Raw genomic sequence first — 12,441 nt, forward strand, 5'->3', positions numbered from 1 at the left:
GCCACACCCTGTAAGTTTTGATATGTAATATTTTTCATTCATTTCTAGTTTCTAATTTCTAGTATGATCTCTTTTTTGACGTACAAATTATTTAAAAGTATGTTCTCTTTAATTTCTAAATGAAATAGAGTTTTTAGGTCATCTTGTGTTACTGGTTTCCAAACTTAATTGCACTGGGATTAAAGAGGGTAACCTATATAAAACACATACTTCAAAATCTATTTGAAAATACCTTTGAGATTTGTTGAAATTTATGGTCCATATATGATTAATTTTTTAAGATTTTATTTATTTGAGACAGAGAGAGAAAAAACAGGAGCAGGGAGAAAGTGGCAGGCTGAGCAGGGAGCCTAACGCGGGGCTCAATGCCAGGACCCCAGAATCACAACCTGAGCTAAAGGCAGATGCTTAACCAACTGAGCCACCCATGTGACCCCTATGTGGTTAATTTTTATTAATACTCTGTATTCTTTAATACAGAATATGAATTCCCTAGCTGTTAGATATAACAATTTACATATACTTCTTATATCAAGCTTATTAATTAAATTTTCCTTGTTTTTTCTATATATCAATTAGTCATGAAATTATGTTAAAATCTCCTGGGGGATTTTATATCCCCCCAGGATATTGGGGGGATATTTTATAGGGGCATCTGGCTAACTCAGTTGGTTGGGCATCTGCCTTTGGCTCGGGACAGGATCCTGGAGTCCTGGGATCAAACCCCATATCAGGCTCCCTGCTTAGCGGGGAGTCTGCTTCTCCCTCTGCCCTTCACCGTGCTCGTGCTCTCTCACCCCACTCGTGCTCTCTGGCACTCACCCTCACTCTGCCAAATAAATAAATAAAATCTTTTTTAAAAAATCCCTATAATCACATATTTATCTATCTTTATGGTACTTACCAACTTTTGCATATTATATTAAAACAAACAAAAGTAGAATTATAACACCCTCCTAATTAACTCTTCATCATTAAACAATAAATGTCTTTGTCACTAATAATGCTTTTTGCCAGCTACTGAAAAACTGTACCAGTATTTGTGTGGGCAGGGGAAACGGAGAGTCTTAGATTTGCTTGGAACATCTTTCCCATCCTTTTACTATTAAACTTCCCATGTCCCCCATTTTAAGTAGATCTTGCTAAGAAGCACATCTCAGGACTCTCTTTTTATTTCTTTTTTTATTTTCCTTTATTTCTGTTTTTCTTTTATCCAGTCTGACAATCTTTTTCTGGGGGATATGGGTGGGGATAGGTCCATTTCCACTGATTGTGATTTACCTCCCACTTCTTTTGTACTTTCTATTTGTCCTATCTTTTTCATGTTTGACCCTTACTTTTTTTTTTTTTTTAAGATTTTAGTTATTTGAGAGAAAGAGAGCACACAAGCAGAGAGGAGGGGCAGAGGAAGAAAGAGAAGGAAGGCTCCCCACTGAGCAAGGAGCCCAATGCAGGACAGGATCCCAGGACCCCAGGATCATGACCTGAGCCAAAAGCAGACACTTAACCAACTGAGCCACCCAGGTGCCCAAACCCTTACTTTTTAATGAGATTTCTAACAGATGAAACCCACCACTTTTTAAGGTGGTAAAAAAAGAATAGTACTGTCTCTACCCCTACTTTACAGAAAATGGTGAATTAAAATTCAGTGGTGAGAAGCTTTTCTAAAGTTATAAAGCTAATCAGTGAGAAAGCCCAGGACCTAATACACCAGCTAATATTCTTCTGTTACACTGCAACTGACCCTTACCACAGCAGTAGTACAAAATAAAAGTGACAGGTATTATGCTATTCATTTTACAGATGGGAAAATTGAGACCTAGGGGCAGAGTAAGTCATTTACCTATGGGCAGAGAAACCTTGGTTAAACATAAAAATGTTAAATTTCTAGAAAACTTGAACTCCTAAAAAAATACCACATTTGTGGCTTGATACTATATAATCCTTACTAGTTTAGGGATACCCCAAACATGTATTATTTATTATTGGGTCTACTTAGAAAGTCCTAGGAAATTTCTAATGTATGAAGATATGACCACATGTAATGATTTCAGTTTTTGCCATTTTAGAAGATGGAAATCAACTGAATACAAAAAGTAATCAATATCATATTTAAAACAAAGAAAGTTAATGTGCTGCTGGGATTTCCTATCTTCCAGGATGAGAGGTGAGCCTTAAATGTACCAGTTTTCAGGAAACAGGTAAAAAATAGCCCAAGTCAGGTCCACCTCTCAAGCCACATGCACACCTTGTTTTCTCAGTCTCACATTCTGGTCTCTCTTGCCCAGAGGCTCCTGTGTCTTGTTTCCTCACCTCCATGAACCTCTAAATATCACACATTTTTTGTGGGCTGACTTCAAGTCACTTTCTGGTTGTCTTTACTACATAGATTCCCCAGAAGAGACTCATTTTTTTTCAAATTAGGAATCTACAGAGTCGAGAAGCATATAGCAGAGGACTCTGGACAAAGCGTAGTCCCTCCACTACAGAGAGATCCTCGTGGTAGTATCTCAAACCCCAGGGTAGTTAAACATATCAAGAGGCTTTCAATCTTCCTGCATGCGAAAGCAATTCCCAAACACCCCCTTTGAAGTAGCCCTTATCCTCCACTCCAGGCCAGGGTCTAAATAAAAAATACTACTGGAATTCTGATCTACAACAGCTACCGTGGCATAAATTATTTGACATTAAAATTATTCCCACTTAATGATATCATTTACTCTACTTTCTTCTGAACTTACATGAGAAGTCAGAGGTCCTGACAAGCATCTTTTTTAATTTTTTTTAAAGATTTTTTATTTATTTATTTGACAGAGAGAGATCACAAGTAGGCAGAGAGGCAGGCAGAGAGAGAGACTGGAGGAAGCAGGCTCCCTGCTAAGCAGAGAGCTTGATGCTATGCGGGGCTCAATCCCAGGACCCTGGGGTCATGACCTGAGCCGAAGGCAGAGGCTTTAAACCACTGAGCCACCCAGGCACCCCAAGCATTTGTTTTAGTAAGATCATTTGATTAGGTATGATCTTAATACCGTCTGTAGTTCGTTTTATTCTAAAACCTTCAATGGTTTTAAAAATAACTTGGAGGAAGCAAGTGAAAGATTAGAATATATGAAAAATTTATCATAAATGCCTTTTTGATCATCAGCAGGTCTATCTCATCTTTTCCAGGCTTCCAAGGCTAATATCCACATCTCCTGATTCCCAGTTCAGGACTCTTTTCTCTCAGAAAGCAAAGAAAGCAGCTTAAAAGGAAACGAGGCACGTGAGCATACCTTCCTTGCAAGCACATTGGCCAGCTGAGACACAGCCACGTGGCCGAACAGAAACCGCAGCAGCCGTTGTTTTCCCCATTCCATCCAGAAGCTCCACTCAAAGTCGGTCGGGTCCTAAATAGGCCGAAACAAATTAGTCAGAGGGATTTTCGTACATCTTAAGCAGAACACAAACTCCAATTAATGAAACAACCCAAAAGAAGGCCAGTGTGAGTCCAAACCCCATCAAATGGCATTTATACACTTCCGGCCCAGTGCTGCCGTAGTCCCATCCACTTCCGGCCCAGTGCTGCCATAGTCCCACCCACTTCCGGCCCAGTGCTGCCGTAGTCCCACCCACTTTGACTCTTCCCTCCCGCTCTGCTGGCCTCCTTGCCATTCTCCAAAGAAGCATCTTGTCAGAGCGGATCCCCCAAGACCCTCTGTGGAACAGAAACCATTATTATTCCCATTTTATAAAAGATGAAACAGAAGCTTAAAGAATTCATATTCCCAGTGTCCCACAGATAGCGCAAGCAATGAATTGAGGTCATCTCAGGTTAGCCACACTAACAAGAGAAATGCAAATTGGACACTAATAAAATTGCTTAAGGTCAATCCTGTTACGTCTTGCTGTCATTTTAGGCAGGAGGATAATTTGATAGAGAAGTTAACCAACTCCCTATAGGACTAGGATGAAAGAATGAGAGATATGCTTCCCTTCCCTTCAGGAAGCTCTGTGTCCATTAGCACTGTGTCTGGACCCGTACCAGGTACAGGGTCTGTGTAGTTCCCTGGCAGGGGCAGGTGAAAACTTCTGGGAAGACTGAACAAGTGAACAGCTGGGAACTGACATCCAAAAGCCTTGGTTTGGCCTCAGGAGCCCCAGGGAGATCATGGTGGCCAAGGTGAGTATGGAAGGAGTAAACAGTGACTAGCCACTCTAAAATGGGCAACGCAAGGTTGGCCAGTGAGCATCTTGGCACCACCATGATAAGTGGGGATCTGAGATCCTCTGGACTTTCTAGCCAAATTGTGTGGACAGGGAAGGAATCCCCTAGTGCTACTGATATTGAACAACTCACCAGTCTCTGCCAATGGAACTTTAATTGGATTTAGAGGAAAATACATGATTTTTTTTCTTTATACCTGAGGACTGAGGGGCAATTTCATACCATTACACATATAATAAAACTCTTTTTTTTCCAGAAGGTAAAATATAGGTACAATTTATCGTGGTTCATATCAAACTATGAATACAGAGGTAGGAAACCTAGCAGCCAACATTGCAAACTTGTTTTGATTTAGAACCCAGATCTACCCATATACTGGTTATAATGATCTTGAACGAGATGCTTTACCTTTCTATTCTATAGGCTCATAGGATAACATTACTGATCTTCTAGGGATTTATGAGGGATTTTTGTTTCTTTTTTCAAGGTTTACTTATTTATTTAACAAAGAGAGAAAGAGCATGGGGTGTGGGGGCAGAGGGAGGGAGAGAATCTCAAGCAGGCTCCATGAGATCATGACCTGAGCCAAAATCAAGAGTTGGATCCTTAACTGACAGAGTCACCCAGGCACCCCAGGGTTTGTGAAGTTTAAATGAGAATATATATATATATATATATATATATATATATATATATATATATGAGAATACACACACACACACACACACACACACACACACACACATATATATATATATACATACCTATACCAAAAGTTTAAAACGGTTACTGGCATGCTACACTCACTAAAAACTGTTACCGGCACTGCTAGTTTCACGTACTTCCCATTCTATGTTACCCAGCAAGACTGTATCATGCTTTCTGTGGTGCCACTTGTTTGCATTTTTTTTCCATTTTCCAAATAAATACTTTTTATGTTATTATTTTGTGTTATTTTATGTTATTAAATTTTTTGTTATTTTATGTTATTAAATTTTGTATTTTTATGTTATTTTTTATTTTTATTTTTGTTATTTTATGTTATTTTTATGTTATTTTATTTTGTTATTTTATGTTATTATGTATTTTATGTTATTAAATCACACATGTTCTCCATATTCAAGATCCTGATACACCCACGACCTGCTCATAGAGCCCCATTTCCACCAAAATCATGGATCTGGTCCAGTTCCTTCCACTCAGAGAGGATGACATCAGAGCCCAGGACATGCCCATGCCTCACAGCCAGGCAGCTGCAGAGCAGGGAACTCAAACTTTTAACCTGGCTCTTGACCCCAGCTAAAGCTCGTTTCCCATCTTGAAAAATTTCAGACTAGCAGAAAGTAAATTAACTAAATAAAGTCAAACAAGCTCAACAAGCTCAAAGGTCACATGATGATGTCATACTAGGAAAATACCATTTTTGTAACAAGTATAAAGGTAAAAACACTAAAAGCCAAGGTTGATTTTTTTTCATTCCCCTTCAAAAAATATTCCAATATTTTACCTTTTTAAATACAATGTTCTTAACTCAGAATTACACTTAAAATTCAGAACCCCAGGCTTACCTATGCTTCCAAACTTTTCCAACCTTAATTATTTAGCAGAAAAATTATAACTCATAAAATATAAGAAACCAAAAAGACCTTTATGTTCCACCAGAAGGCCCAGGATTCCTGAACACCCTGTGCTGGTTAAATCCCATCAACAAAATTATACAGGCTTTCATCATTAACTCCTTTTCAGAAAATATCCATTTAAAAGAAATAAAAACATATCCCTCATGTCTGTCCTTCTCCATTTAAAATATTTACCTACAGGAAATAACTGGACAGAAAAGCTGAGCCAAGAACAGAACAAGATGGCCAATAACTAGTGGTTAATGATTTGGGTAAGAAAAATGTTGACTGGCCAGCTTTTATAGGCAAAAGCTTTACAGACACTGAGTTCATTCAATCATACAATTCAAGGCAAATGTTAGAGACTCAAATCAAGAATAATTTTTCCATATTTTGTTCCTTCCCCAGTTCCTTTCTTGACCCTGCAACTCTTAGTCAATTTGAAACTATTCTTCAATTCTTGAAGTGAGTCAGACATAGACTGGGGATACATTCTAGCCAGACAGAAGCAGGAGAGCTCCACAGAGAAAGGGGAGACTGAACTCCCAGGGACCGTCATCCACACCCCATGTTCTGTGTAAGTGCTTCTCAACCTTCAGTGTGCACACAAATCATCCACACATCTGGCTAAAATGCACATTCTGGCCCAGGTTCTTATCTCTGGGATGGGGACTGGGATTCGAGATGTCCAACAAGCTCTCAGGTGATGAGGCTTCCTGGCCTTGGGGCCACATGTCGAGTAGCAAAGATCTAACACCGATTACACCTCCGTACAGCTGAATGTTCATCACCTCAGAGGATCCATAACAGGTCACCCCACCTCATATGATTCTCAGGCAAGGACACACTAAAGTGGACCGGGGGACCTCGGGGGCTCAGTTGGTTAAGCGTCTCCCTTCGGCTCAGGTCATGATTCCAGAGTCCTGGGATGGAGTCCCAACATCAGGTCCTCCGCTCAGAGAGAGCCTACTTCTCCCTCTTCCTGCTCCTTCCCCTGCTTGTACTTTCTCTCTGTCAAATAAATAAAATCTGGGGAAAAAAAAAATCTTAAAGTGGACCACCTAATCTTTACAAACTGAACAACTATCATCTTGCACACTATGGAAAGCCCTGAGCAACTAGACTCAAGAATTTTTTAGATGAATAAGTTAACACACACAGTTATTCATTCTGATGCTTTGAATCTGCAACCAGGCAAAACTGAGAAGTCTAAAGCACATGACAGTTCAAAAGAAAGGGCCCAGGTCTGGTATTCTTAAATGCCTCTTTTCCAAATGGAGAGGAGAGTTCTATCCTAGGCACTGTGGAAAACCCTACATGTATTCCTCGCCTTGGAGAACTCGTAGAACCAATACCAACCCCCTACCATCAAGACATTGAAAATCTGCAAGGCAAGAGAGGTCACAGTGATGTGATTCAACCACATATATTTGTATAAATGAGATCTTTCCTTCTCACCTAAATCACTAATATTCTGCATATGTGTTTTCTTTTTCTTTTCTTTTATTTATTTATTTGACAGACGGAGATCACAAGCAGGCAGAAAGGCGGGCAGAGAGAGAGGAAGGGAAGCAGGCTCCCTGCCAAGCAGAGAGCCCGATGTGGGGCTCGATCCCAGGACCCTGGGATCATGACCTGAGCCGAAGGCAGAGGCTTTAACCCACTGAGCCACCCAGGCGCCCATACATATGTGTTTTCTAATGATAACCTCCCAACAACCCTTCCAGTCATTTTGTTTTTAAACTATATTACAGATGACTTAATAAGAGGTCAGAATAGGCAAATTATTTGCTCAAAATTAGTTGGGGGGGGAGGATTTCAAACACAGCCCTGTTACCACAGAGGAAGTTCTTTTCCAAGATGCTTCTACTTATGCTGACTCTACCTGTTAGAGGCTCTACCTGTGGGGCAGGAGAGCCCCACCCGGACAGACAGATGCACACACACACATGCACAGACATGTACCCCACTATCTGACCAAATGGTCCCTAACTAAGAGGGTGCTTCCTTAATGCCACCATAACCACAGAGACGTTGGCTCAGTGTGATGTCTTTTCCCCAATTCCAGGTGGACCTCACTGCACCCCCTTCTGTCATTCACATCTCAGTTCCCGCCCCTTTATCATAGCAGATCTTATTCTAGTGCTTTTTATTATAGTTGGTTCATGTGTTTTCCCTCCAGAGAGAAGAAATGGCAAGTTCTTGAGAGTAGATTCTTGACTTAACGAAATTTGTACCACAAATGCCCAACATTCAGCACGCCTTAAAAAATGGTGGGGGGAAAAATGGTGGGGGAGTGTAGCCAGGCATCCTAAGTTCTCATCACACTTCTGCCCCTGCACAAATCTGGGTAAGTCCCTTGGCTATCTGGACCTGAGCCTTCTTGCAGGTAAAATGAAGGGATGAACTAGCAGGATGTCTAAGATTCCTTTCAGAGAATAACCCCCCAAAAAGTTATTTTCCAGACTGAAGGAAAGAAGCCCTAGTGGAGAGCTAGTCACCTGCCCACAGACTTGAGTTCTGACCAAGTGCCCACCCTTTAGGAAAGGGGTTGATCTTCCATCACCCTCCTGTGTGACCACTTCTGGCCTCCACCCTGTCTGCCTGCTCTGTTCCAGAAAGTTCACCACTCACCCAGCCTGCCCTCTTTCCCAGATGGGGGGGGGGGGGGGGACTAGTACAGTATATTTAGTATGTAGTAGGATACCACCCATAGAAAGATAAGTCAACTATCCTCAGAGAGGCTAAATATCATGCCCCTGGTCCAACAGCCAACATATGACAAAGCCTGATTTTAAAGCCCCAGGTCCTAGGTTGCTAAGTCCGGATTTCTTTGCTAAATACATAGAGCATAAAAATGGTTAAGATGGTAAATTTTAAGGTACAGCTCAGCATTCAGTCCATTTACACTGTGATACAACCGTAACCACCATCCAGCTCCAGAATTTTCAGCTAGAATGTTCAAGTGCTTGACTCAATAGAGTTAAATCTGACATTAATTTCTGTACTTCTCTGGAACCTTGAAGGGAGGTTGGGTGGGGATTCCCATAGAGTGATCTGTACTATGTATTTGATAATACATAAACAATAAACTATTGTACTCTGATAGCCCCAGAAACAAAAATTCAAGAGTTTTTAAGTTCATATCCTGAAACAGATAGATACTCATAGGTAAAATCTGAGACAGTTGATGTGCTCAAGATCCCCCTAACCCAGTCAAAAGGAAAGAAAAGAAGGATTCTAGAAAGTGGAATGAAAGGAGTGAATTCATGGCTAACAAAAGGGAACCATGAACATTCAGAAAAGCTGCAACATCTAAAATGCCATGGGAGGGGTGCCTGGTGGCACAGTTGGTTAAGTGTCCAAGTCCTGGGTTTGGCTCAGGGCACGATCTCAGGGTGGTGATCCTTCAGGGTCATGAGATAGAGCCCACATTAGGCTCCACACTCAGTATGGAATCTGCTTAGAGTTTCTCTCTCCCTCCCCCTCTCTTTCTCCTCACCGGGTTCACTCCTCACGTGTGTGCGCACTCTCTCTAAAATAATAAAATAAAATAAAATATGCCATGGGAAAACAACCATCCTAACTAACCTTCTCCTCAAAATAAAATACTGGCCGTGTATGGCAGATTCTGTCCACTGGCTCAATCAACACTTTTCCAACCCTTTTCTAGTGTGACTTCCTAAATATTAGAGGTCACAAGGCAAAAAAAAAAAAAAAAAAAAAAAAAAAACCAACAAAAACAAAAACTTACATTTCCCAGAATTCCCTGCAGCTAGCTAGCATATCTGCATGCACCCCAACTTTTGATGAACAAATACACAATGACTCTAAAGGTGTAAGAACATAAAGATGTCGAGGCTGTGAGGCTCTCCTGAAAGAACAGTGGTAGAGGCCCCTGTGTCCTGCCACAGCATCAGTGGACGCTCCAGGGTCCAGTCGGTCCAGAGGTGCGCCAGCGCCAGCTGCCCTATGTGGCAGCTTCGGCTAGCGCCCCACAGTGCTATCTACTCAAGCTGGGACCTGTGCACCAGCCACAGTTTTGCTCTGGGGCTTGTTCCTGGAAGTTCACTTCATGCCTGTCCCTACAGTCCTTTTGACTACTCTAAAATCTCCTTACATCCCTGCTATAAATTCCTTTCTGCTTGAACTGACTAGTGTGGATTTTATGGTCTGCAATGGAATCTTGATCAACATACTTTGGAGGGAATTTTTCTTCTGATTGCAATCCAGCTCCAGCTGTATAACAGAACCCACTACAAAAATAATTTGCTTTGAAGAGCACTATTCTGAAATAAGTCTGTTCAGTGGAGGAAAATAAAATGAAGCAATACACCAGCAGGTCAGTCCAAGGAGGTTCTAGAACTAAATAAGGAAGGCGTGAGTGTGTTACATTCACAAGTGCATCTATTTATATATTTCAAACCCAAACAGAAAATGATCTACCTTGCTCACCAATCTGTATTTTTCATTACCAAAACTCTTGCCTGAAATAGAGAAAACAATAGAGAGCGGAATATACTGCATATTACTGTTTTCCTTACCCTCACATCCAGCATTCTTCGAAAAAGGAAATATTACAGAAATACAGGACACTTTTGCATATCTATTTCCTAAATAGCATTATGTTCAGATTACTTACTTCGAGACCATACCTAAGAACTCAGCACATTGAGCAAAAGTTCTCTCTGAACAGAGAAAATCTTTGTAAGATACTGGAATCGAGAAATGTTTTCCTGCATGTTCAAAGGCAGCAAGCTCACCATAATAGCTTATGAATCTCCAGAGGAGAAAAGAAAAAGAGAGAGAGAGAAAAAAAACTAATTTGTAAGAATCCTGCGCAAAAGAAGCACTGCTCTCTGAATGAACTCAGGCTAATGATTCATTTAGCAATTATTGGAATAGTTTTATCTTCCAACAGATGCTTTGCTATGTCTAAAATAATATGAACTCAATTATTTTACTGCTCATAATTTCCAGACCAACCAACAGTTCCTCAAAGATAAAATGTTTTGGGGGCACCTGGCTGGCTTAGTAGGTAGAACATCAGACTCTTGACCTCAGGGTTGGTTGTAAGTTTAATCCCTGTGTTGGGTGTGGAGGCTACTGAAGAAAAAATTTTAAAGAGATAAAATGTTTTCATTACAAGGCTTTTTTTTTTTTTTCTATCAATAAAGTATCTGCTTAAATGTTTCTGCCGGCTTGCACAGGTAAAGAAGATGCTCACAAGGGTGGGGATGCCATCAACACGGCCAGCACAGGCCACAACTGTTCTACACTCCATCCTTCTCAGTCTCTTTTTTTTTTTTTTAATTTGCATTTATTCTGTGCAAATTTACTCCCGGGCCATAAATTTTTGTTTCTTCAGTTTCTTCTGGGATATCTTTTTCTTCTGTGCAACCTCCTCTTCTGGTTTAGGAACAATCTGCTCTTTTTCAGTAAGGATCATCTCAATGTGGCAGGGAGAGCTCATGTATGGGTTAATGCGACCATGAGCCCTGTAAGTCCTACGCCGCATCTTAGGGGCTTTGTTCACCTGAATGTGCTCAATGACCAGAGAATCGACATCTAAACCCTTAAGTTCAGCATTACTCTCTGCGTTTTTAAGCATGTGCAGTAAAAATTCAGCACTCTTCTTGGGCCACCGACCTTGTGTTCAGCCCCACTGTTTGGCCTGGGCACACCTACCAACTCCACCATTGTAGCGACGGAAGGGCACACACTGCTTCTGCAAAGTGACGTCTTTCAGATACTTGGTGTCTTTTCGGATATGCATACCCTTGATGGCCTGGGCAGTTTCACGTGTGTTCTTAAAGTGAACACGGAGATTTGAACCTCTTGACTTGCATGATTTCGTAGGGTTTTCTGGGTCAAGCGAATAGCGAACCATTTTCAGAGGTCACCCCAGGCCGCTGAGAGGAAGAGGAAGAGGACCTTCCCAGTCTCTTAACTGGTCCTCATGATCTAAGCCTCATAAATCTGCCCAGGGTATGATGGGAACAGGGAGGTGTTCCACGGAAGAAAAGAAAACATCTCTCAAGATGACTTAGTAAAATCAAAAGACCTAAATTCTTCAAACCTCTTCAACTCTAACAACAATGTAAATCCAGTAACATTTTCTGGCTAACCCTTTCCTTATCTACTTCCTAGGAGTTGCTCCAGAGTATTCAGAACTTATGCATATACTTGATCAAACATGTATAGATTCTGCCTCTGTGCCTTGTCTAGATTTCTCCTTTTCTTCCTGAAGCTAACAAAGAGAATCAAATTTTTAAAAGTAAATATTACATTTTAGTATAAAGTCAACGGCACAAAAACTATATTCTTTTCCCCACACTTCTCAACTGGAAAAACTATTATTTTCTATAAGGTATATGGAGAAACGAGTTGTAAACCAGTAATAAGGCAATAAATAAGTTAGGGATCATGACCAAAAAAAAAAGTAATAGAACAAGATGGCTAGAGAGTAAATGATTTACATAAGATTTCCTAGCTACAAACTCTGCTAATAAATCACACATCCCATTATTGTCACTTCTCCTGAATACCAAAAAGACAAAGTGAGTCACAATAACACGGGGGAAAAAAAAAAAAATCGCCCCACCCCACCCCTTGGGG

General features: G+C 40.8%; 1 protein-coding gene and 1 pseudogene across 4 annotated transcripts in view; both read right to left on the minus strand.

Annotated features, from left to right (window-relative positions):
* Positions 1–12,441, minus strand: part of HHAT (hedgehog acyltransferase) — a 360,097-nt gene that overhangs the window by 271,795 nt on the left and 75,861 nt on the right. For all 4 annotated transcript variants that reach the window (XM_059412956.1, XM_059412955.1, XM_059412953.1 and 1 more), the window contains exon 4: positions 3,273–3,386. In XM_059412956.1, coding sequence (XP_059268939.1) covers positions 3,273–3,386 — 114 coding nt within the window. The remainder of the gene's footprint in view (positions 1–3,272; positions 3,387–12,441) is intronic.
* Positions 11,121–11,750, minus strand: LOC132026124 (large ribosomal subunit protein uL22-like; annotated as a pseudogene).

Source organism: Mustela nigripes, chromosome 10 (assembly GCF_022355385.1).
Source record: "Mustela nigripes isolate SB6536 chromosome 10, MUSNIG.SB6536, whole genome shotgun sequence".
Lineage (NCBI taxonomy): Eukaryota > Metazoa > Chordata > Mammalia > Carnivora > Mustelidae > Mustela > Mustela nigripes.